This window comes from Siniperca chuatsi, linkage group LG6, assembly GCF_020085105.1.
Source record: "Siniperca chuatsi isolate FFG_IHB_CAS linkage group LG6, ASM2008510v1, whole genome shotgun sequence".
NCBI classification, from domain to species: Eukaryota; Metazoa; Chordata; class Actinopteri; order Centrarchiformes; family Sinipercidae; genus Siniperca; species Siniperca chuatsi.
Window position 1 is genome coordinate 11104478 of NC_058047.1, and position 21791 is coordinate 11126268.

The 21791-nt window shown below is 38.0% G+C and overlaps 1 protein-coding gene across 18 annotated transcripts in view; it reads right to left on the minus strand.

The window, feature by feature from the left end:
- The window catches only part of dazap1 (DAZ associated protein 1), a 32233-nt gene that overhangs the window by 6111 nt on the left and 4331 nt on the right, over positions 1–21791 (minus strand). For 7 of the 18 annotated variants that reach the window (XM_044200512.1, XM_044200510.1, XM_044200505.1 and 4 more), the window contains exons 1-10: positions 15267–15420; positions 14031–14071; positions 11839–12005; positions 11237–11302; positions 9871–9978; positions 9598–9646; positions 4750–4832; positions 1395–1542; positions 1126–1158; positions 319–489 (exon numbers count right to left, since the gene is read on the minus strand). In XM_044200512.1, the coding sequence (XP_044056447.1) occupies positions 319–489; positions 1126–1158; positions 1395–1542; positions 4750–4832; positions 9598–9646; positions 9871–9978; positions 11237–11302; positions 11839–12005; positions 14031–14071; positions 15267–15298 (898 nt within the window). In that variant the 5' untranslated portion in view covers positions 15299–15420. Of the gene's footprint in view, positions 1–318; positions 490–1125; positions 1159–1394; positions 1543–4749; positions 4833–9597; positions 9647–9870; positions 9979–11236; positions 11303–11838; positions 12006–14030; positions 14072–15266; positions 15421–16721; positions 16761–21791 lie in introns of those variants that run through there. The other 11 variants (XM_044200511.1, XM_044200523.1, XM_044200509.1 and 8 more) reach the window with 10 other exon arrangements.

Genomic DNA, 21791 nt, shown 5'->3' on the forward strand with positions numbered 1-21791 from the left:
AGCTGCCTGGAAAACCTGACATAGATTTAATTAACACATTTTACATAGCCATTTTAGTAAAAAGAAAAGTTGATGATCTAAATGTAGTTTGTGAGGCTTTTGCACTCTGAAGAAAAAAGTTTAAACATTTTTAGTTGTTTTTTTTAAATAGAATTTCGACACAGCTGATTATCTGTGACCTTAGTCAAAAATCAATATCAGTATTCAGAAACGCCTTATTCACAGGGTTACCTTTATACATGCTATATTACCTGTAAGCACTTCGTAGTGATGTTAAAACACCAACGTGTAATGAGCGAGTGTTTCAGTATTACTGACCAAACTGAGGTGCTGTGCTGTAGCCCTGCTGAGGGTAGCCCTGAGGTGCAGCGAAGCCGCCCGCCGGGGTCGTGACCAGGAATGCGTTGAAAGGTGACGGAGGCTGTGTGGGGGTTCCACGGCCTGCCGACAACGCAGGTCCATACCCGCCTGCTCCAACACAGAACAGATCTATTTTATAGAAATGTTTTTACATAAATATATGTACATGTTTCATATAAATTAACAGGACTTGAATTAACAACAAAGGCAATAAGGCTAATTATGAAAAGAAGGCAGTGCCAGCACTGATGTACTGTATCTGAATTGCATCAATTTGAATTTGTCCTGGTCTTATTGAACAGCTGAATAACAGACAAAGTTGATAAATAAATGGTTCTGCAGAACACAATCTGAAGTATCTTCTGTGTGAGAACAGGGCCGACACTGCAGTGAGTATGCAGGTTGACCCGGAGGTGGTGATATGAAACTGAGCCTGACCAATAGCAGGGGGGAGGCTGGAATCTATTCAAGGCAGCCATCTGTCTCAAGCAGCAAATTATCAGCAGCCTCAGCCATTATGAATCAGTGATAACACGTGCTGTTAACTGTCAGCAGCCTATTGGCCACACAAGAGTACAAGCTCATTTCTGTGACACAAGTGCTTCAAGATAAGCACTTGATCACATGGCAAAGACACAAAATCTATCTGTAATTTGATCAGTTCTCAGCTATGCAACTTTCAGAAAAACAACTAATTTGCTAACATGGAAAGAAAAGAAAGGATATTATATTCTGTGTTTTGTCAAGTGGAGGTTGAACACCTACCTATGGGTTGGCCAGTAGTCGACACCCACACTCCTTCAGGAAGAGGAAAAAAAAAACAACAACTTTAGACTGAGGACAATACTGTTGCCTGAAATGTAAAAATGCTCACAGTATCCAGTTTAACATTCAAACTGACAGTGAAAGCAGTGACCTACATGCACAAGGTTACTGTTAAAGCAGAGGGTGTGACACATTTAAACAGTTACTACTGGGTTTTCCTCTGAGCAGTGAGCCTCACTCGCTCTGCTCTGGGACATGTTCCCACTCACCCTGTGGCCCGTAAGCCTGTTGCCAGCCCTGGGCAGGCTGTGTTGTCCAACCATTAGCTGCACTCAAGATGCCCCTGGGGGCCCACTGGCCAGGGCCAAGCTGGCCAGGAGCTTTGCTGTCACGAGGTTCAGCCTTCTTCACTTCCACCTGGACAAAGGACAAGGAGGGCACATTTGGCAACACCAGTATAAGGTCCATTTAGTCCCTCACCTAGACAGTCCTGTCCTACCAGATTATTTAATCTCAACATTTTGGGCCAGTTTGAAATCTTTCACTTTATGTTTATTAGAATAATGAGGGGTTGTTGTTAATTAATATTACTGTGTAGCCAGGAGAGCTGTACAGCTATGTGTCTCAGGTACTACTTATCAAGTGGGAATTTCACAGCAACCAAAATCATATTGCACAGAGAGTAAATGATGAATTGAACTTTTTTTTTTTTAAATGCATCATCTCCAGATCACAGCCTCTTAAGATGTACCTGAGAAACACAGATTTATTTCTATAAATCCTCGAATTAATTGCCCTATTTATGATAAAGACATCTAATGGAAGGCCATGACTTACCTTTCTCTGGCTAACACTTATAAAGAATCTAATTTTTATTTAATTTGGAATAAGTTTTAGGGGGGAAATGGATGTAGAGAGAAATTTGTATCTCAGTTCTAACAGAATATAATAGTTACACATGCAGATAGTACAAATAAACAGTCTTTTCGGTAAATCTAAAATTGAATCTTCATACTGTGTCAAAGGTGAGAAAAAAATGTTCAATGGAGTACTACTGACTGATACACTTTGACCGTAATATAATGTCAAATCGCTGCTAAAGGACAATGTCTTTATACAACCAAATCCTCAAATGTTAGAAAGGCAATCCAGTTTTTTTTAAAGGATAATTCTATTATAGTAATAAACAACACTTATTGTTTGGTAATTACTGCCTTACACAAAGTGTTAACACTCAGAAACTTAAATTTGACTTTTATATATAGTTATCATCCATCGCTATAATAGTTTAATGCCTTGGGTCACATATAAATTTACTGCCCCAATAACAAGACTTTCCTTCCTGTAACTAGGCAAAGATACCAGCAGTTAACCAGAGCAAAAAAAACAGGCTGCGACTAAGGGGGAGCCAACTAGAAATAGACTGAGGGGTTGAGTTATTGGGGTCACCTTGCAGGAGGAAAACGAATCGCAAATTCCTCCCAGCTTTAAGGTGTTGCCACCTTCCCCAGCCTCCCCTCTTCCTTCTCTGTCGACCTAATTACATGCACATGTTTCCGGCAGTGGCCACGCCGGCGGCGGCAGCTACCTGAGCACTTTCTCCCGTGGGCATCACAGCTACGAGTGATGGATACCATGACTTCTGTACAGTCCCCAACAGCAGAACTGGGATTTGTTCCACAGTTTGATGTGCTCCAATTTCTAATTTTGTAACTCATATCTCCCAGCCTCCCTCAAGTCCCAGTGTAAGGTAATGTCAAGTCAAGAACAATGGATTAAGTCGAGCCTTGATTCCTGCTGGAAACCAGGGCAAAGTCAAGGGGGGCGGGTACCACTGGAGAGTATACAGGTTGGGCTGAATCGTTTACCAAGGAAATGGGATTCGGATCATCTTTTCAATGTAATAGTCAGTGACATTTCAACACAAATGTCTTGTATTGCCTCACAATATTACCGATTAACATAATAAAAATCCATCTTAAATCCGGCTCAGGAAAAATCTCTTACATTTGTTTTTGTTTTTTTTAAAAACAACAACTTGTCTGGTAGCTCTCTTCTGGGAAAAACATTTATTGGCACACAAGAAAATAACACGGTTTCAATTATAGTTTGTTTGCAATAAACGGGGGCTCCCCAGGGGTCCTGGGGACCTTTGTTGCATGTTATTCCCCATTTCTCTCTCCCCTTGTTTCCTGTCATCTCTCAAATAAAAGTCTGAATGGTCCCAAAGAAATATTTAAAAAATCCCCACGACTTAACAAAGAGTGTGCCACCTATGGAAACTCAGGCTTCATCTTCTTGGACAGAAATCCAAGAAAATACAATGAAGTACTGCTCTCACTTGCAGAAATGGATGCTGCTTTAAGGTTGTCAATAAGACTTAAAAACCTTAATTAAATGCAACAATATACACAAAAGGTCTTCTGAGTGTCATGTTCTGGATCCATGTAAAGATCAAAGATCAAAGATAGAAACAAGATACATGTGATGATATGATATGACAGAGTGGATATAACTACACTGTGTTTGACATTGATAATTTTTTATGCCAACAAATTATTACTGTCGACATGGAGGGCAGAAAGGAGACTGGTATCTTTGTAGAGTTGTTTAAAAGCTGCTAATTACAAAATGTCTACTGAGGAAAACGGGGGTTGTTAATTAATGAGAGCTTTAAAAGTGCATTTGTGTCAAGACCAATCCTGGCCAGATATGTATCAAGTAGTACTTTATTTTGCTACAGTACTACGATTTTTTTAATTGTTTGTTTTACTCAGCTGAGGTGCCAGGTGGGTGGTGTTTGCCACATGCAATAGCACAATAGAAGGAATGCCAGAAGGTTAGGAGGTGCGACTGAATAACACCACAGTCAGAATTTATTGTTTTTACCCAGATGGACAGCTTACCTGACACTATCTGAATTGTCTTTGTGCAGTAAACCCCATCCATCTGGTACACACACTGAGTTAAAACAAACACTAAGAAGTGACGTGCAAATATTACTGTGCGACCCGTGTCTCATCCTAAGCAGCATTTTAGAGAGAACTGCCATTTGTTATTGATAAGACACAGTATGGAGATTCTTCAACTGAGGTCACTGAGTTGAGCTTTTTCTTTAACTTTTCAAAAAAATAAAATAAATTTTTAAAAAAACAAAAAAAACAAAACAAACAAACATGTTGACGTGTAAGTGACCTGCCAACAAAATATCAGAAAACAAAAGAAACATAACTGATTGGACCAATCCTTTAGGTGATTTATATTCAGTGAAATTCTGTGAGCTTTAAAGTCTTAACTTTATCGTTTCTTTTGCTTTATTATCTTTTAAATATCAAAAACCAGACTTTAATATTGTAAGTACAATCTAATGCGCTTAAGACATCCTAAAGGAGTGGTCAATTTAAACAAAGCCTTGGGCGACAATAGAAACTGTAATAGCATGTAGTGGCATGATCAATGTACGTTGTTGAAGGCTAACTTTGTGCTATATGATGCTGTAGTCACTAATGGGAAGCCACTGGAAAATTTGCTCTAACTGATAATACAGTATTACAGTATAATGCTCACTCTGTCGCCCAAGCCTCTGTTTGATCTTAAGGGTAAAATAAAACTACAACTACACACTTTTTTGCCCATGATGTCGTGAAAATGCATGTTGACAGCCTGGTCCACTGATTGTTCGGCCTCGAAAGTAATAAATCCAAAACCTAGCCAACGACCAAGAGTGAATCAAGGTAGCAGGGGGGTTGTGACAACACAAGATGAAGAACAGTATTGGGCTTCAGCAGAGTGAGGATCCGTCAAGACTGAGCAAGAGGCTCCTGGGGTTCGGATGATGTCGCAGACTTGCAGAACAACAAATCCAAGACTAAAGCCTGGGGGATTGAAGGAAACTTTTCTCTTTACTGTGCAGTGAAATATTTTGTGAAGTTAACAACACAAGACTGCTTAAATGTTAAAACATGAAGACTGATGAGCGTAGCATTTGATTTAATGTGAAATGTCACGTAAAAAGGTCAATTAAGTCCATCTTCCACCCTCTAACTTTGATAAATGCCAATTGAACCAATACTATATTTTGTTACTTCATGCCGTTTCATCCAAACCCCACCTTGATCTGTCCCTTGGTATACTGCTGTGGAGCACACACTCACAGCAGCCATTGTTAATGCAAATCACAAAAATATGGAGAAACACAAACTGTAGAATGCCTAAAGCTTTCTCCAAGCTTTCCCAAATTCAGTGTGTTTTACTTTTGAGTCAGCCAGGATAAGCCTAAAATGGACAATTAAAATATTGCTCACAACGGTATCACAAAGATATAGGCCATAACTGGTTTCCCAAAGTGGCGAGTTGCTGATTTTGATCAAGCGTTTTCATGGGGGATATACAAAGTTCATCAACAAGAAGGCAAAGTCCAAAGACCTTTTTGGTCCAACATTTCAGCCACGCCAACTGCTCAGTAAACGTTTTCATCTGACTATCTGGAACAGAACTTTTCAGAGCGCTAACAGGCCGCAGCGCACTGCAGTGATCTACTTTCAATTTGATTAACTTTCCGCTATGGCAGAATTGGGTTGTGTGCACAACTCTACTTGGGGACCTAACCTGAATCCAATTAAACGTCCTACGAAATACAACTGAGATTTTAGAGACCTCTAGTACCATGCCAAGCGTTCCCAAGCTTCATGACCTGCTATTAATAACATCTGTCAATGACCCGTCCTTAATCTAAATTTAAAACCAAGTTGACACATTAAATAGTTTGACATGCCTTGGTTACACTCAAGTTGAAATTTTCAAAACTTGTTACTGAAATCAGATATCAACGACTGATTAAACTGATGTGTTCTTAAAAAATGTTAGATGACATGAAAATAAAACTTACTATAGACTGACTATCACTCAGACTACTAGACGTAGAACTGGGAAATCATTTGATATTATCATTTATAGAACAGCAACAACTATTTGATAATCGATTAGTCAATCGACAGATAAGTAATCGACAACAATTTTGATAATCAAATAATCATTTAAGTATTCTTTTACCCCAAAATGATAATTTACTAGCTTTTCGACTTCTGGAATGTGAATACTTTCTTGTTTTCGTACTTTTTTAAGATTGTAAACTGAATATCTTTGGGTTTTGGACTGTTGGTCAGACAAAACCTGACATTTGAAAACATCACCATGGACTCTGGGAAATTATAATGAGCATTTTTCATGATTTGCTGACATTTTATTCACCAAACAATTCTTCTATTAATCTTGGAAATAATAGGTAGATTAATCAATAATGAAAATGATTGTTAGTTGCAGCCCTAATCATTTATTCTCTTCATAATCATGTTATTGGAAAAGTATCTGATTACAGTATTTCATTCTTGTAAGAAGCATTTAAACAGGGTGGGATTTTGTAGCAGGTCTATTTTTGAGATATTGGTCTGATATTTACCATCATATTGTCTGTGAATATCACTCTCCAACTAAACATCTTAAATTTTAAAAATAACAACCATTCAGAGGATGCGAGTCAACATCAGGTGTCTATTTTCCATCAAACACAATGATTTAAGAATGAAAACTTCAATTCCTGCTAAACTATTGCTCAAATAACCTGGACGCAAATTCCCAACAAACTCTCTCTCTCTAATTACAAATTTCATAATTTGATGCAACTTTATTTACACCCCATTCTGACCAAGTAAATAATTTGGGTGCTTTTACATTTGGCCTGTACCTCTGTGCTACCAGTCAATGTACAGTAACCTAAAGGAGAAAAGACAAATCTTAAGAGACACCGTTAATCACATTTAAACCATTCACAAGGAGAAGGGGGACAGAAGAAAGAAAAGTAGAAAGGGCTTACTTACAAAAATACTTAACTTTCTACATTATGGGAAAACACATACTATGACATTTAAGATACATGTATCAGTTACGTCTAAATCAAGGTAAAGAAAACTTATTCCAATGTTGAAAGACTAATGGTTTTAGTAAACAAAACTGTTTATACTATCAAATATTATGCAATGGTTGTTACTGGTGCAATACATCATGTTAAATTCCAATGACAAACTATTCTGGGTTTCTCCCAATAGAAAATGAATGGGGGTTTTGAAGGGAGAGCAGTAGTACATGTTGTGGGTCAGTGGCCGCTGCATCATTGCTATGTAGGACAAATGCAGATGAAACAGCTGTGACTGTAACTCAGTGGGCAGAGTCTGACACCAACACTGCCAGTGGCATGGGGTCTGATTCCCAGTGCGGCCATCCATGCGAAAAGTGTCGGCACATGTCATAAACTCATGATACATTTATGATTAACTGGGCAAACTCTTCTGAGATTTTAAAGTCTGTCATTTCTACTGTCAGGAAATGGGTTAGAGTGACTTTGGAAATAGCAAAAGACACGTAAAAACCCTTTAAAATGATTCCATTGTTCTAGTGATAACAATGTAATATTCACCTTCAGCACTTGGGCTGAAACCAGCCTCTTTGCAGGACAAATCCCCCCTTAGATAATCAAACTGTGCTCAATATGCCAGTTGCATGTTGTGATAGAGTACTATATTTTTTGGAGCACCTACTTTCCTGCAACCTGCCTTCAGTAAGTGATTTCCTTTGCCTTTTAAATATGATATCTTCTTATCTATATATCTCGTAGCTGTATTGCATTCTGCTTTATTGTGGCTACTGTGGGGACAAACTGGCATCTACTTCTCAAACTGACTTTTCTTCCTTTTATCTTTGATGGGTTAAATAGCTTAAAATTGTCTTTTTGTCGAACTTCATTTGCTCAATTAGTTGATCAAATTTTGCTTATCGATTAATCATTTAAGTCAGCAAACATGACAAAAATGCAATGAAGATGGACTGTTGGTTGGACAAAAGCAATTTAAGGGTTTGGGAAAATTGTGACGCACATTTTTTTTGTTACTGCTTTCTAACATTTTAAAGATCATACAATCAATAGATTAATAGAAAAAAATATCGGCAGATCAATCAATAATGAAAAAAAAAATGTAACTGCAGAGACTATTTGGATGTGGTGTAACATGTTTATATTTCGATACATTATCCACAGTAGTGGAAACAAAAATGTTTAGTTCATCACAACGTAACGTCACTATTTGTTTTAGGGTGGATTTGTGCTTTAAAAGGTTAGGTTAAAAAGATTTTCAAGTCTGTCTTTAACAACAGTCAGGTTCCCATTTGAACACTGAAACAGCTTGCTGTAATTATTCCTCCTGTTCATACTAGTCATTACAAGATCCTTTCCAAACGTGTTTCCAGTGTAAGAGAGGAGTTAGTTTCAGTCTAAAAAGACCTAAACTTTGGAAGATACCCATTTGATTTGACTTCCTCAGGCTGCTGAAGCCTCATATTAGCTTTAAATAAACACTTGAATAAATTTTTGAGTAGAGTAAGGACCGTTCTTACACTGGAAACATGTTAGAAAGGGATCTCTTAACAGGAAATATGAACAGGAGGAATGATTACACCAAGCAAAAGCTCAAAATGTTCATATGGGCACGTGACTATTGTTTTAAGACTGACTGAAAAACTGTGAACCTCTCCTTTAACACATCAGATGCTTGTGGACTTAAACCTAGAAATTCTTCATACAAATCTGAGCTGTTTGAATCAGACAAATCTTTTGCATTTATGAGGGCTCTCTGTGCACAATTAACTGGGCTAATACATTTTGATGTAGTAATCATAATCACCCCAACAAGAATACTGCTCATGTAGTAAATCCAGGGAACCTTAAGGTGCTCTTGAGGATGAGCATTTTTACTATTTCCTCCCTGATGAAGACCACGTGAGGTCGAAACCTGTCTGTGTTTTGACCAATATTCTTGACTAAATGATTTTAAGATAACTTCTGTCCTTGCTCTGCCTGAGAAACACTTTTTTTAAAACAATATATTTAACTGAGTAGAAATATGTCCATGGAAGAGGCTCATGTTGTCACACAAGGTCATGAAGGACACTGCATCACTCCAAATCAGAGCCTGCGATTTCTGAAACAATTTTAAATATTTGAGCATGTGACAAAGGCTGAGATATGGTTTTAAGATGCTACTACTATTGTATTATGTGGGCAAATTATATGTAACATTGTACAAATTTATAGCCATCACATAAACTGAAGGTGCCGCCTTAATGCCTGTTTAAGAATTTCATGTACTTCACAGGAGAGCAGTGTATTTCGCATTTCATTCCACCTCCAGAAATGTCAAGTTTTCCATTTAATGTACGCTGTGGTCGCTTGGTATGAGGTTTTATTTAACATGCTTTTGTGTTTTATTGTGTGTCTTGTTCCTGTTATGGGTGACAGTGTTTAAATTGAATTGAATATCTGGGGCTGAATGGGCTTTTTCTCTTTGGGCCAGAATAATTTGTCATGAGATTTAAGATGGTATGGTATGGAGAGGGGAGAGAAAAAACAGGATCAGCTTTTACCTCGGGGCCTCTGCTTCTCTGCATCATAGATCATTACCACCTCTGTGACCTTGAATGGGACAAAGGGAAACAGTGGCTCCATTTAGAAAACCAGACAGGGTCCGTCCAATTAAATATTCTGCCTCAATTTGGACAAATAATTAATTGTCCTATCCCATCCCACTAAATTTAAATTTTTATACTGTAGTATTGACCCTGTTCAATGTCACATCCATTCAAGCAGTCTTAATGACGATATGAACTGACTTGCATTATGCACATGGCAATACTCACCACTCCGAATCTATTGAAATAGTCCCTGAGTTCAGGCTCGCCGCAGTTATGGGGGATTCCACCTACAAATATCTTCTTTGATTTATTGCTATCGGCTTTGCTGCCCTTCTGAAAGAAAACAGGGAGTGTATGGATTTCAATGTCTGTTAAAGGATCACTCTGGGAAGGGGCCAGTTAGCCATCATCTATTCAAACTGGGCAGAAGAAATTAGGTTCTCCTCTTGCCCTGGGGTATAATTCTTAACATGTCATGTCAATGCAAACACTAGTCTCCACAGATCAGAGAGCACAGCTCCCTCCACTTACTCTCAACCACTAAGCATTTCACCATTGCTGTGCACTGCATTCATGCTGTAAAGGCTAGAGGCTGCTTACGACAATAATGATTTCTAACAATTACATCTTCTGCTTTGTTAGTAAAACATTCAGTAGCAGCTACATGACTTGAAGTCAGCGAAAGGAGTTCTGGTAGCTGGCAAAGGGCCTCATTTATAAAAGCTTCTGACTTACAATCTATGTTTGCAGCCAAATATGTGACTTATAAAAATGTTTTATTGACAGCAAAGGTGCAATAACTAAAGTCTTTGCTGCCCAAAGGGACAACATGACTATAATAGATCTGCAGTGGCTTGATAGCATTGTTGATCGACCCACAAATTACCCAAGTTGGTGCAGAGATTCCTGCCTTTCAAAAAAAATCGCTGCTGAAAGCAATTTTCTGCACCCCAGCAGCCTACCCGTCTCTAAAGCTACCTGTGTTTTCTCAGTTTTATTCAATGAGGGAGGACAGTTATAAGAACAACATATTTCAGCTAAGAAGGCAAGACAATTCTTCTAAATTTTCACAATCAAGAAAACTGTTCCACATTCAAAAAAGGTTATGCAAAAGTGTTATTATAATTCAAATATTTAGCATGGTGATACAGGCCTATGACCTCTCCATGAGTCATTTTTGTTACATCTGGGAAAATGTGACCTTCATTGTGTCAATCCCAGGCTAGTGTAAGCTGTACCAGATATCTGCTGATATTGTTGCAGTCCCTTACTCACAAATAGAGGTCGATTCAAGTCACAGATTAGTTAATGCTTCTGTGATATATACAACTAATTTCTAGCATTCTCAAAAGTATGAAGGCTGTACACTGTGATCATTTAAAAAAATAAAAATAAAAAATAAAAAAAATCTGAAAATTAGATTTAGGTCAAAGTCAGAGTGTTTTTTATAAAAGCTCAAGCTCAAGGTCTCCTCATTGCCCATGAAAAGAAACTAGAGTCCAGCCTCAGGAGGAGGGGATGAAGAGACTGAGTCTTATTCCAGTAGAAACACCTAGCCTAGCCTCCCCAGTAGAAATTAGATTCCTCTTACCCAGCCCTCCTTGGTTCGAGTCTTTTCAGGTTGCATTCCTCTGGGAGTGCACGGCTTCGGGTCAATCTGACAGCAGAAATAGAAAAACGTTTGACTTTAGCCCCAAATAAAGGCACCTTCAAATGTTCTTCTTCACTGAATCCATTACAGTATATTGGCTCGCCTTGCCACATATGTATTGACACATTAATTTGAATATGTGGCCAATAAAATGTTATGCCCTTCTCCGCCTCAGTCAACAGAACCAAGGAGGTAATATGTAATTTATGAGGAACTGACTGCATGGAAACATTAATGCTGAAGGGAAAACTAGATTAACAGCTTGTTTCAGCCATCTCAGAGAAAACAAGCTTTAACTGCTAGTTTGACTTTGAACAGGTAAGTCTTGCTGGGCAAACAAATGTCAAAATGTTTCAAACATGCATCATCTGTATGTCTGCAGGCAGGTACAACCCAAAGTAAAACTGTACTTCTCCTTGAATAACTTCTAACTACTCTGGATGATGAAATACAGTACGAGGTTTTTCACATTGCCCACACAAAGCGCAGGCAGATTACTTGGGTTGATTTGACTATCTGCTCCTTTGATTTAAAATACTCACATTTCTTCCATCAAGATTATGCGGCTTTGTCTCCAGCACTGTCCGTACACAATTGGGGTCTTTGAATTTGACAAAGCCGAAGCCTCGCGACTGATTTGTAGTTTTGTCCTTCATGATGACACAATCTACTACTTCCCCATACTGTGAGAAGTAGTTTCTCAGTGTCTCTGAGAAAAGAAAGAAAGAAATGACATAACAGTGGTGCATCATAAGAATAGGCACAGACCCATACAGCAATACTGCAAATGTGAAATTATAATGGGAGATATTACTCAGCCCAGTTTGCCTCCTGAACACAATGAAGTGTATTCATGATTTATAGGACTCATGCTTTCATTGTGATAAATGATGCTAAGAAAACATCCTCAGCACTTCAACCTGCACCAAAACTGTAACTGGGACCAAAACAGGTGTTGGGAAAAAAATAAAAAACCCACAAGCACCACTCCAGAAAATGACTTAGGCAACACTACAAGTCATTCAATAACCTTGATTTTGTCTAATGGCAGAATATTGGGAATTGTACCAATGTTTTTTATGCAAAAAGATAAAAACACAGTACAGCCACATTCAAGTCACATAGACACTGCTAAAGAGCAAACAAAGCACTTACCCACTGTCATGTTACATAGCACCAAATGTATATTCAACTACTGTAACGCCCGCACATGCCCACAGAAGAAAGGCGTGCAAGTTTAAACAAATGAGGTGAGACTCTCTATGGAGAGGGTTATAGTAATTGCTTTTCTCATTGCTGGGAAGGCCTGAGGCATCGCCAGGGAAACAAGCTCAGAGTTACACAGCGCCGCAGTTCAGATCTTAATGTTAACAGTGCTGTTAACACAGGCAAGCCCTTGTGCAAAGTTACACAATGGCCAACGGAGCATGAGCCAGTAAAGGGGTTTAGACAAACTAGACCATCTCTGGGCAAGAATGAGAGGACAATGTGTGCGCACATCTGACGTAGGCTGTATTAAGGTTGTCACGATACCAGAATTTTAAACTTCAATACAGTACTAGTATAAAAAAAATAAAAACGACACTCGATACCAAAGCAAAAAGAAAAAAAGTTCTAAGCACACAAAATAGGATCATTTTATTTTTTTATTACCAACCTGCACACAGTGCTGGTACAGAAAAAGTCACTGAACACATATTGAGGACCAGCTGATTTTCTTCCCCGTTGTTTCATCTGTGCAGCCTTGGGTTGAAAATCTGATTGTAGATCTACTGGGGTTCTTTTTTATAGCTTCTGTCATTTCGATACTATTAATTGTATGCAAGGGGAAAGTATCAAATATCACAATGACATATTCCAAACCCAGGAAAACTGCATTAATAAAGAGGAACAGTGGCCACAAGTAGACTGTACCAACACTGTCTGGAAGACTATTTGCACAAATACGCTGTAAACTACAGACTCTAAAAATTTATTGCAGTATTTTCTGCAGGGCTATAGTATTGCCTTGTAACACGTTTTTTTTTAATTATTTTCTATTATGTCTACTTAATATATCATATTAATATAATAGTGATTTAATATTTTATAAATATTAATATATATCAGTGGTGTTATATTGTCCACTCCATATCATATCAGCACATCAATATTATCATATAACACTTGATACATACTAATCGCAATTTTACTGGTGCCAATATGATCCTAAGTTTTCGTACCAATAACAAAATGATACTTTTGATACTTTACCTCAGTGAATATAAACATGTTATTCCACAAAGCTCAACCAAGCTACTGAAATGCATCAGTGTTTAATTGTGTCTTAACACATCTGATCAAATAATAAATAAGCAACACTGTTTCTACCTGCTAGACCATCACAGCCATGTTAGTAATGATTTTATTGTCACACACCCTTATTTTAATTATTGCATGAAAGTCCCTATTGTCATATGAAAATATCATATACTGATATCAATATTGATAAAGGAAGGAGTAAAAATACTAGATTTTATTTTTAATAATATTACCCAGCTCTACTCTGTATTTCATGGCTATTATCACCTGATAATCTATAAAGAGTTTATTCAACTTTGATTCAGCGAGATCCTCCAGTCTGACTACAAATCCATGCAGCTACATCAGTGTCACCTAGACAAATTCCTGTTAATTTAAAAACACTTTGTGCATGAAGGGACTGAGCATTCACAGGTTAAACAATGTGACTTACCTTGTGTGGTACTCCAGTCCAATCCACCCACAAAAAGTTTCCTGAAAAGAGCAGATAAATTACCATTAAGTCAGTCATCCTCACAAAGTCACATACTAAAGGCATGATAACAACCATGGAAAAAGTATGCCTATCCAGAGGCCTTAGAAGACTAAAAACACAGACGTCTTGGTGGAGAAGATTGAAAGCACAGTTTCACAGCCATAACAACGCTACAGCTGACTAAACAGCCAAGTACACAGATATTACACAACATGAGGCAACGCGGCCACCAAAGCTGGTGCCGCTTAGGTGGATGTGCAGGCAGCTCCAGTTAAAATGCCTGTGTTTCATGTGACTCATGTTAGGGTCCAGTCCTGGCCGTGGATGTCACTTTGGTCTGCTAATACTGAATGCAATGGCCTCGACAATAACGGTCTTTTTATAAACCTCCTGCCACGTAAGTTACCCCGGGACAGAGCCATAGCGTTTAGCAAGCTAACACAACACTTAGCTGACAAAGTGACTTGAGAAGCGGCAGCAGCAACTGTCTACCACCGGCACCAGCCTCCACCACTGAAACCCCGAGTAGTTTCCAGTCAGTACGGAGCGGAGGAGAGGAGAGGAGAGGAGAGGTGAGCGGCTGCTCGGCTCCCTGCATGCGGACAGGTATGCTCGGATGCTGGTTGCGAAACTGTAAGTTTAACGGCAGTTTAAGCGGCACTACTATCAAAGTAGCTAACGAGTTCATTAATATTTGAGCAAGTATGTAACGTTGTGTAGCGGCTGTGACAAAAGTGGAGGGTTATTGCAGACGAGGATGCTCCATCCTCCACCAGTGCCCGCTAAATGTCCTCGCATTGGCGAAGTCAAGAAGAGGAGACTTTCGCTTCGCTGGCAAGCGTTAGCTAAGTCAGTTAGCTCCGCTGCTTCGAGCTAACTGGAAACAGCACTGAAATAAGTAACTACACTTTCACACATTCAGTTGACAAGCTTAGTGGCAGCACACCAGACACACATGCTCTATAATACCGTAAGCAATAACAGTCACAACTGAGCTACTTTGATGACTACTTTCACTTTTTGGCCGTCTTTCCTCAGGCTAGCGATCTCGCTAAGTTACTATAGCTAGCTTAGCTTGCTAGCTACGTTAGCTGTCAAATGACAGCTTGACAAGAGAGAACGCTAACTACAAGTTACGATGCAGTTCACAGTTGAATGCGACCGCTGCGGAAGGCTTTGTTAAATGGATCTTACCCGACTTCATCTCCGACTAAGTTGTTGTTCATTTCTGAGGCTAAAGCGGGAGACTGTAGGAGCTGTGACCGGCTTATTGCTTCAGTGCTGCCCCTCTCAGAATGAGAGCGGAGGAAGGTCACTCCGCTTTTTGGTTCAAACTGTTCTGCGCAATGACGACGCTGCAGGGGGCAGCGGCCTTTAAAGGAACATTACACCCAACCAGCCCGCACTCACTCGCTTTACTATTTTTATCTATCCCGGAGGGGTAGCTAAATGCTTCAAACCCAGAGGTATTTAGTTGATTAAGCATTGCTATCAGCAAATGGCATTTACAGGGAAATGCTGGTGTAGAAACAGCCCTAACAACAACAAATTGCAGCGAATAAAAACATTTAAACAACAGGAAAACATCGATAAGAAGACAGCCCTCTTAAGATATAATGGGTTGATGACAGAAAACAAGGATATGAAAAGTGTGGCCTGATTATTAGGCTCATGTTGGGATGAAAGGAAAGTTAATGTGTTTACCAAAATCAATAGTTTTCTTTCTGCTGGTAGCATTCTGTCTACAGGCCACATTATGTTATGTTAATTTAAACAGTTAAACTAATTGAAAACAAGAGACCTGCTTACAAGAAAAAAAATCATATGCATTATAAAAGCATAAACAAATACAATTCAGTCAGAAAATGACATAACACAATGGACAAATTAGTACCAACATTAAAGAAAACAGTAACCAGTGGAGTTCAGAGCGCATGATGTAATGTTTTGAAGTCAGATGGAATAAGAGATTTTAACTTAATTTGCAAGTCATTCCACCTATAGAGCATTGTATTTAAAACATTTTTTTCCAAGCTCAGTTTGAATATGAGGTACGGCTAAGTAAATTGCTATCTTATCATATTTCACAATTTAAAGTTTAAAATCTAAAGCAGTGGCTTAGAACAATAGTCCAATTGAACATCCTAGTATCTAAAATCAAATGCTGTCCTCCTCTTTGTGTGAACAACAAATTTCATGCAAATGCAGCCATTACTTTTCTGTTCCTGAAAAGTGCACAGAGATGATCACGAGATATCCAGTATATGGTTGAGTTAATAAAACACCACACAAGTGAAGTGACAACAATTAAACAGTGACATTTAAATTATGAAATGTAAATCTAAGTGACAGAGGTGACACATAATGTAGTGTGATTGGATAACACCTTTCAGGCACAATGCCCATTAACTTCCTTTTAAAAATAGCCTGTGACAACATGAGCGACTGAAGTCTGAGTGCTCTGCACAATACAAAGTGTGCAAAACTGTGCTCATGTTAACAAGCCACAGATGCACAGTAGTGTTCATGCACAGAGAACTAAACAACTTCCAGATAATATATTTGTTTCCAGATTGAAATAATAGAGCTGAAGAATTACAGTACATACAGAAACAGTGACTATGTGTAAGTTGAACACATTTCACTCACATTTCTACATTACCGGCAACATCCAATGAACTCTTCCATCTGCATTTGTAAAATAAATGAGGTAAATACTGATACTGGAAAGTAACTAAGTAAATGTACTCAAACACTGTACTTAAGTACAATTTTGAGGTACTTGTACTTTACTTGAGTATTTTCATTTTATGTTATTTTACACTTTATGACATCTCAGAGGAAAGTATTATACTTTGTATTCCACTACACTTATCTCACAGCTGTAGTTACGAGTTACTTTAGTTACTTAAGATTTTACTCACAAAACATAACATCAGTTCATAAAATATGATACATTACTGTAGATTAAACTAGTACCAAAAGTACATAAAGTAGTTCAAATTAGCTCCACATCGACCAACGACACCATAAATGTCATGCTTAAATCTTAATGCAGCTGTAATAATTATCCAGCAATACAATAGTACTGACAGGGGCCGTGCTGCATAATGAGTAATTTGACTTTTGATACTTTAAAGTGCATTTTGTTGCCAATACTTCTGTACTTTTACTTAAAAATTTGAATGCAGGGCTTTTACTTGTGATGGAGAATTTCTATATGGTGGTATTGCTTCTTTTACTTTAGTAAATTATGTAAATACTTTTTTCCACCTCTGGAAAATACATTATACATTGCCATATGTGGTTGTGAATAATCCTATTTACTTACTATTTTTTATCAATATTCCCTTTTACTTTTGCACTTTTTCAGTTATTATTTGCTTCTGCAATGAAGCAGTTTTTGATGGGGATCATTAAAGTTTTATCACCAATCAAAGAAATAGCCTACTGTTTCAACCATTTACTTAAAATCTAACTATTTTGTTACAAGCTTCTTAGGTATAAAAATGTACTCACAAACAGGAAGGCTTTCATTTTCAGGGTACAACTGTGTTTTACTAGAGAGGAAAACTCATATTGTTTTAGAAAAACTGACTGTATGTTTTAGAGAGCAGCCCTCTGTACACTTTTTGGTTTTTGAATAGTTTAACATCCTATCATAGATGTTTTATTGAATTAACACCACAACACTTCCTGAAGGTTCAACAATACCTGCATTCAAGTCATGTCAGATTTAGTGAAAAAATGTTCTGCCAGATGGGAAAAAACATTCAGCATATCAGCCTCTACTTGCACCAAGAAGTGGGACATTTCTCATAGACTCATATCAGCAATTGTAGCAGAGAATCTACTAAAGCTGGCTTCCTTTACTTGCAAGGTCTTAACTTAATTATGAAAACTAGACCATCATATTGGTACACATGCTGTCTATCTATGGGTCTGCCTGTCTAGCTATCTATTGTGTATATGCAGAGTCAAATATGTAGTTTACGTCAAGCAATAATTGTAGAACTAATTAACAATTAAAATAGAAGCACACAATATCGATTTTGGAATATTCCCCAAACTTATACAGAGCTCCCAGTGGGGACTATAAATGTCAGAATGAGATTCACCTTCTCATTCAGCTTAATGTTTGTGTCTGAAGGATGTTCTTGTTTCTCTTTATCTCTTTAATAACATTTTGGAGGACAAAATGAGGTCACACATCAGTGTGTCAAGATTTATAACATATTCTCCACTGGGACTGGAGTCCATCAAAACAGGGTTGTTTTTATTAGAAATTACAACATATGTGAGAAAACAGCTTGATCGTGTTTCTCAGAGGAGACTGTCTCGCCTGTAATGGGTTCTATATTGTTAATGAAGAGTCAAAATAGAGCAGGAGGAGGAGAAGACAATGTCATGATGGTGTGATTACCTCATGTCCTCTGGATTGTCTGTAACTATTCCCTCTTTTAGTTACTCTGGTTATGTTAGAAAGGCTCTTATAATCAATAATCAGAACTGACAAATTATATTCAGCTACATTCACACTGCAGATCAATTGATTTTTTATTTTATTTGTAATGGACCATGTAATTTATGTACATATTAAACATAAATGTTACCGTTTGATGTATTGTACCAGAGTTAGCTTAAAGCTAATTTTCTCCTGCAGTCCTTTGGCAGGTCACAATTAAAACACAGCCACAGTGACAGAACAGCACTAAATAAACTAGACAAACAGGACACATAATACAAAATTACACACAGCAGTACATTACACACCATGTCAGCAGCGACTGTATGTTAGACAAATTAAAAGCAAGGATGTGTGTATACAAAGCAGGTTACAGAGTTAGCAGACTTTTCAGTGTGGCTTTAAAGCCAGTGACAGAACTGCAACTCTTTGTGAAAAGGGAGCCAGTTCAGATATTTTCTCCTCAGATGTGACAGATACAGTGTTTTCTAATCAGTGGATCATATTTTTTAAGTTGAAAACAAACCAAAAAACCCACACTCGCACTCACAGATAAGTATTCTTCTTGTTTATTGTGGGCAAAAAAAAAACCCCAAACGCGTTTCAGTGATAAGCCACAATAAACAAGAAGAGTACTTATCTGTGAGTGCGAGTGTGGGTTATCTGTATCTGTATCTTGCTACGACCGTGCACGCGATACAGTGTGTAAGACGTGGAGCTATTTTTCATTATCTTCATATTTTTTAAGTACAATCTGATGTGGATAAGTGCTACAAGTTAAACTCAGATCCCAAGGCATTCAACCTACAGGCAACTTTGCAACACTACTATTGCGTGAAAGTCAACCTTGTATCATCCATCTGAGACAATTATCATAAAACCACAAAGCCATAGACTGCCGTTGCCATGAACTGTTTCTCAAGCTTAAGCTCCATTAGCTTAAAGCACAAACAACATAAACAGCACCCTCTTCCTGTTGTGTGCTGCACACCAATCCAGCAGATTTCCCTCCAAATCTGAGCCGATGGTACATTATCCACAGAGGGAATACACCAACATGAGAATCAGTAAAATATATATTTGCCACCATTGTTAATGGGTCAACATGTGTTATACAAACTGTGTCCAACAACATGCTCTTGACAGCAGTTTGCCACACATCTGCCTGTCTGTGGTATGACAGGGTGAACACGGGTTACTACAGCAACTGTAGAGAAAGCCTGTAACTGAAACATAAAAGATGGCAGGATACATTTCTCAGAGTTAAGGGTCAGTTCACCCAAACACACACACACACACACACACACAAAGCAATTTCTCAGTGGTGGTATCTAGCCATGCAGACAGGGTTTTATGTTTACAGGTTTTGAGATATCCATCTCTGAGATTTATGCCACCATCATAACACAGTGGAGGCAAATAAATAACATTTTGTTTATGGTTATCACAGCAACATCTCTTTCAAAAAAACAATACCCTAGTCAATCTTCTAGATGATTCACAGAACACATTCTTAATAGTTTTTAAACTTTTTAAAAATATCCACATATCTAAAATTCAATAAATAAAAACAAACATAGTAAGTATGGTGGCTAGCTTAGGCTAATGAAATAATGATCAGACTTAATGTTTTACATTGTAAAATAAATAACATATTGCTTGATAAGCTGTTAAATGGGTGCTGGAGTATTAAAAGTCTGTTTTGCTGTGTGAATACTACAAAATGCTGATTTCACTTTTACACATGCTGCTGTAAACACTCAGTATTTGATAGATCTTACATTATGAGGTCTTCCAATGGAGTATATATTTAGCTTGATATCAGACAGAACTGTCAACTTGTGGAGCGGGCAGATTCAAAGGTCTGGACAAAGATATATTGCAATTTGGAAATAAACTCCACATAACTTACTTACTCATATAGATTTGGCAGAGCAATATAAACTGTAATCTCTTCAATACTACATCTGGTTAAAATCTTAACTTCCACAGTCCACATGATTTACACAGCAGTGTGCAATAATCATGGCCTATATCTTGTTAAACAAACAATCCCAGTGTAGCTTGAGTTTTGGACAGATATAAACTGAAATCCGACCAACTACTTGTGTATTGACTTATTCCTTCTTCACTACGGCAGCTCGTAGTATAACATCCTGTAATCCCCTCAAACTGCTCATTTGGTAGGAGAGAGTTCCTCTGTACTTCCCCACTGGGGAGGAGTGGTGGGATACTTGGTCTTCAAATGTTCAAGTGTTTGTTTTACCCTGTTTGGAGTTTAATGGGTGGCGTTTACTTTAGAGAAAAAAGGAATAAAAGCCAGAGGGTTTAAACAGCTTACAGTTGACTGAGTACACTTATCTGTGACTGACAACTTGTTTGGATTGTTCTTGAGAGTAAACCTTATGACCAGTGAGATACTGCAGTTGACTGATTCAAATGCTTTAGTACCTCAATTAACTGCATTTGAATCAAGGGTCTTGACTTTTGATGTGGTCCTAGTCCTGTAATATTGCAAGAAGAAAACACTGGGATGACATCTCACTGCTACAACTTGAAAATGTTACTGCAATGTTGAACTTCACCACATCCAAAAGTTAACAATAAGATACCGTCCATTTTCACAAGTTGTAGAACAGATAATTTTGATTTTATTAAGTTTGGTGGTTTTGCTGCATTCATCAAAGCCTGTTTTGACATATTTGCACTATTTGTGCTACCAAGTGGATGAAATCAGACGTATTGATAGTAACTACCACCAGGGGGGCTGCTGTCTGTGGTTTGTTCCTGTTGGAAAAACATTATTTTGGTAAAATATGATTTGACATAAATGTGTAACATGTTTTTAAACCCAAAACTATTTGTCATTAACCTGATGGACAGTTAAATCCATAAATAATATGATGACACTGTGTCATGTGACATTAGACTACCAAACCTCATTTATTAGGTAAAAATACAGTATTACAGCACACAAAACAGCATAAATCAATACCTAAAATGACGACATGCTGATCCGGACTGCAAAGAGACTACACCACAGTTTTCTGTAACTACACACAAGGCTACCCATCTCATTTTGGGCAGATGGAAGATGTGAGTCACATGATCGTTTCTTTGACTCAACATCTGTAGGTGAAATCTGTTGTGATGTGAATTGAAACACAAGGGAACTCTAAACTGACTGATAACGAAACAAGGGATTATCGGGCTGACCTGTGGAAGACTTCTGCCCTTTGACTCTGATTACTGGA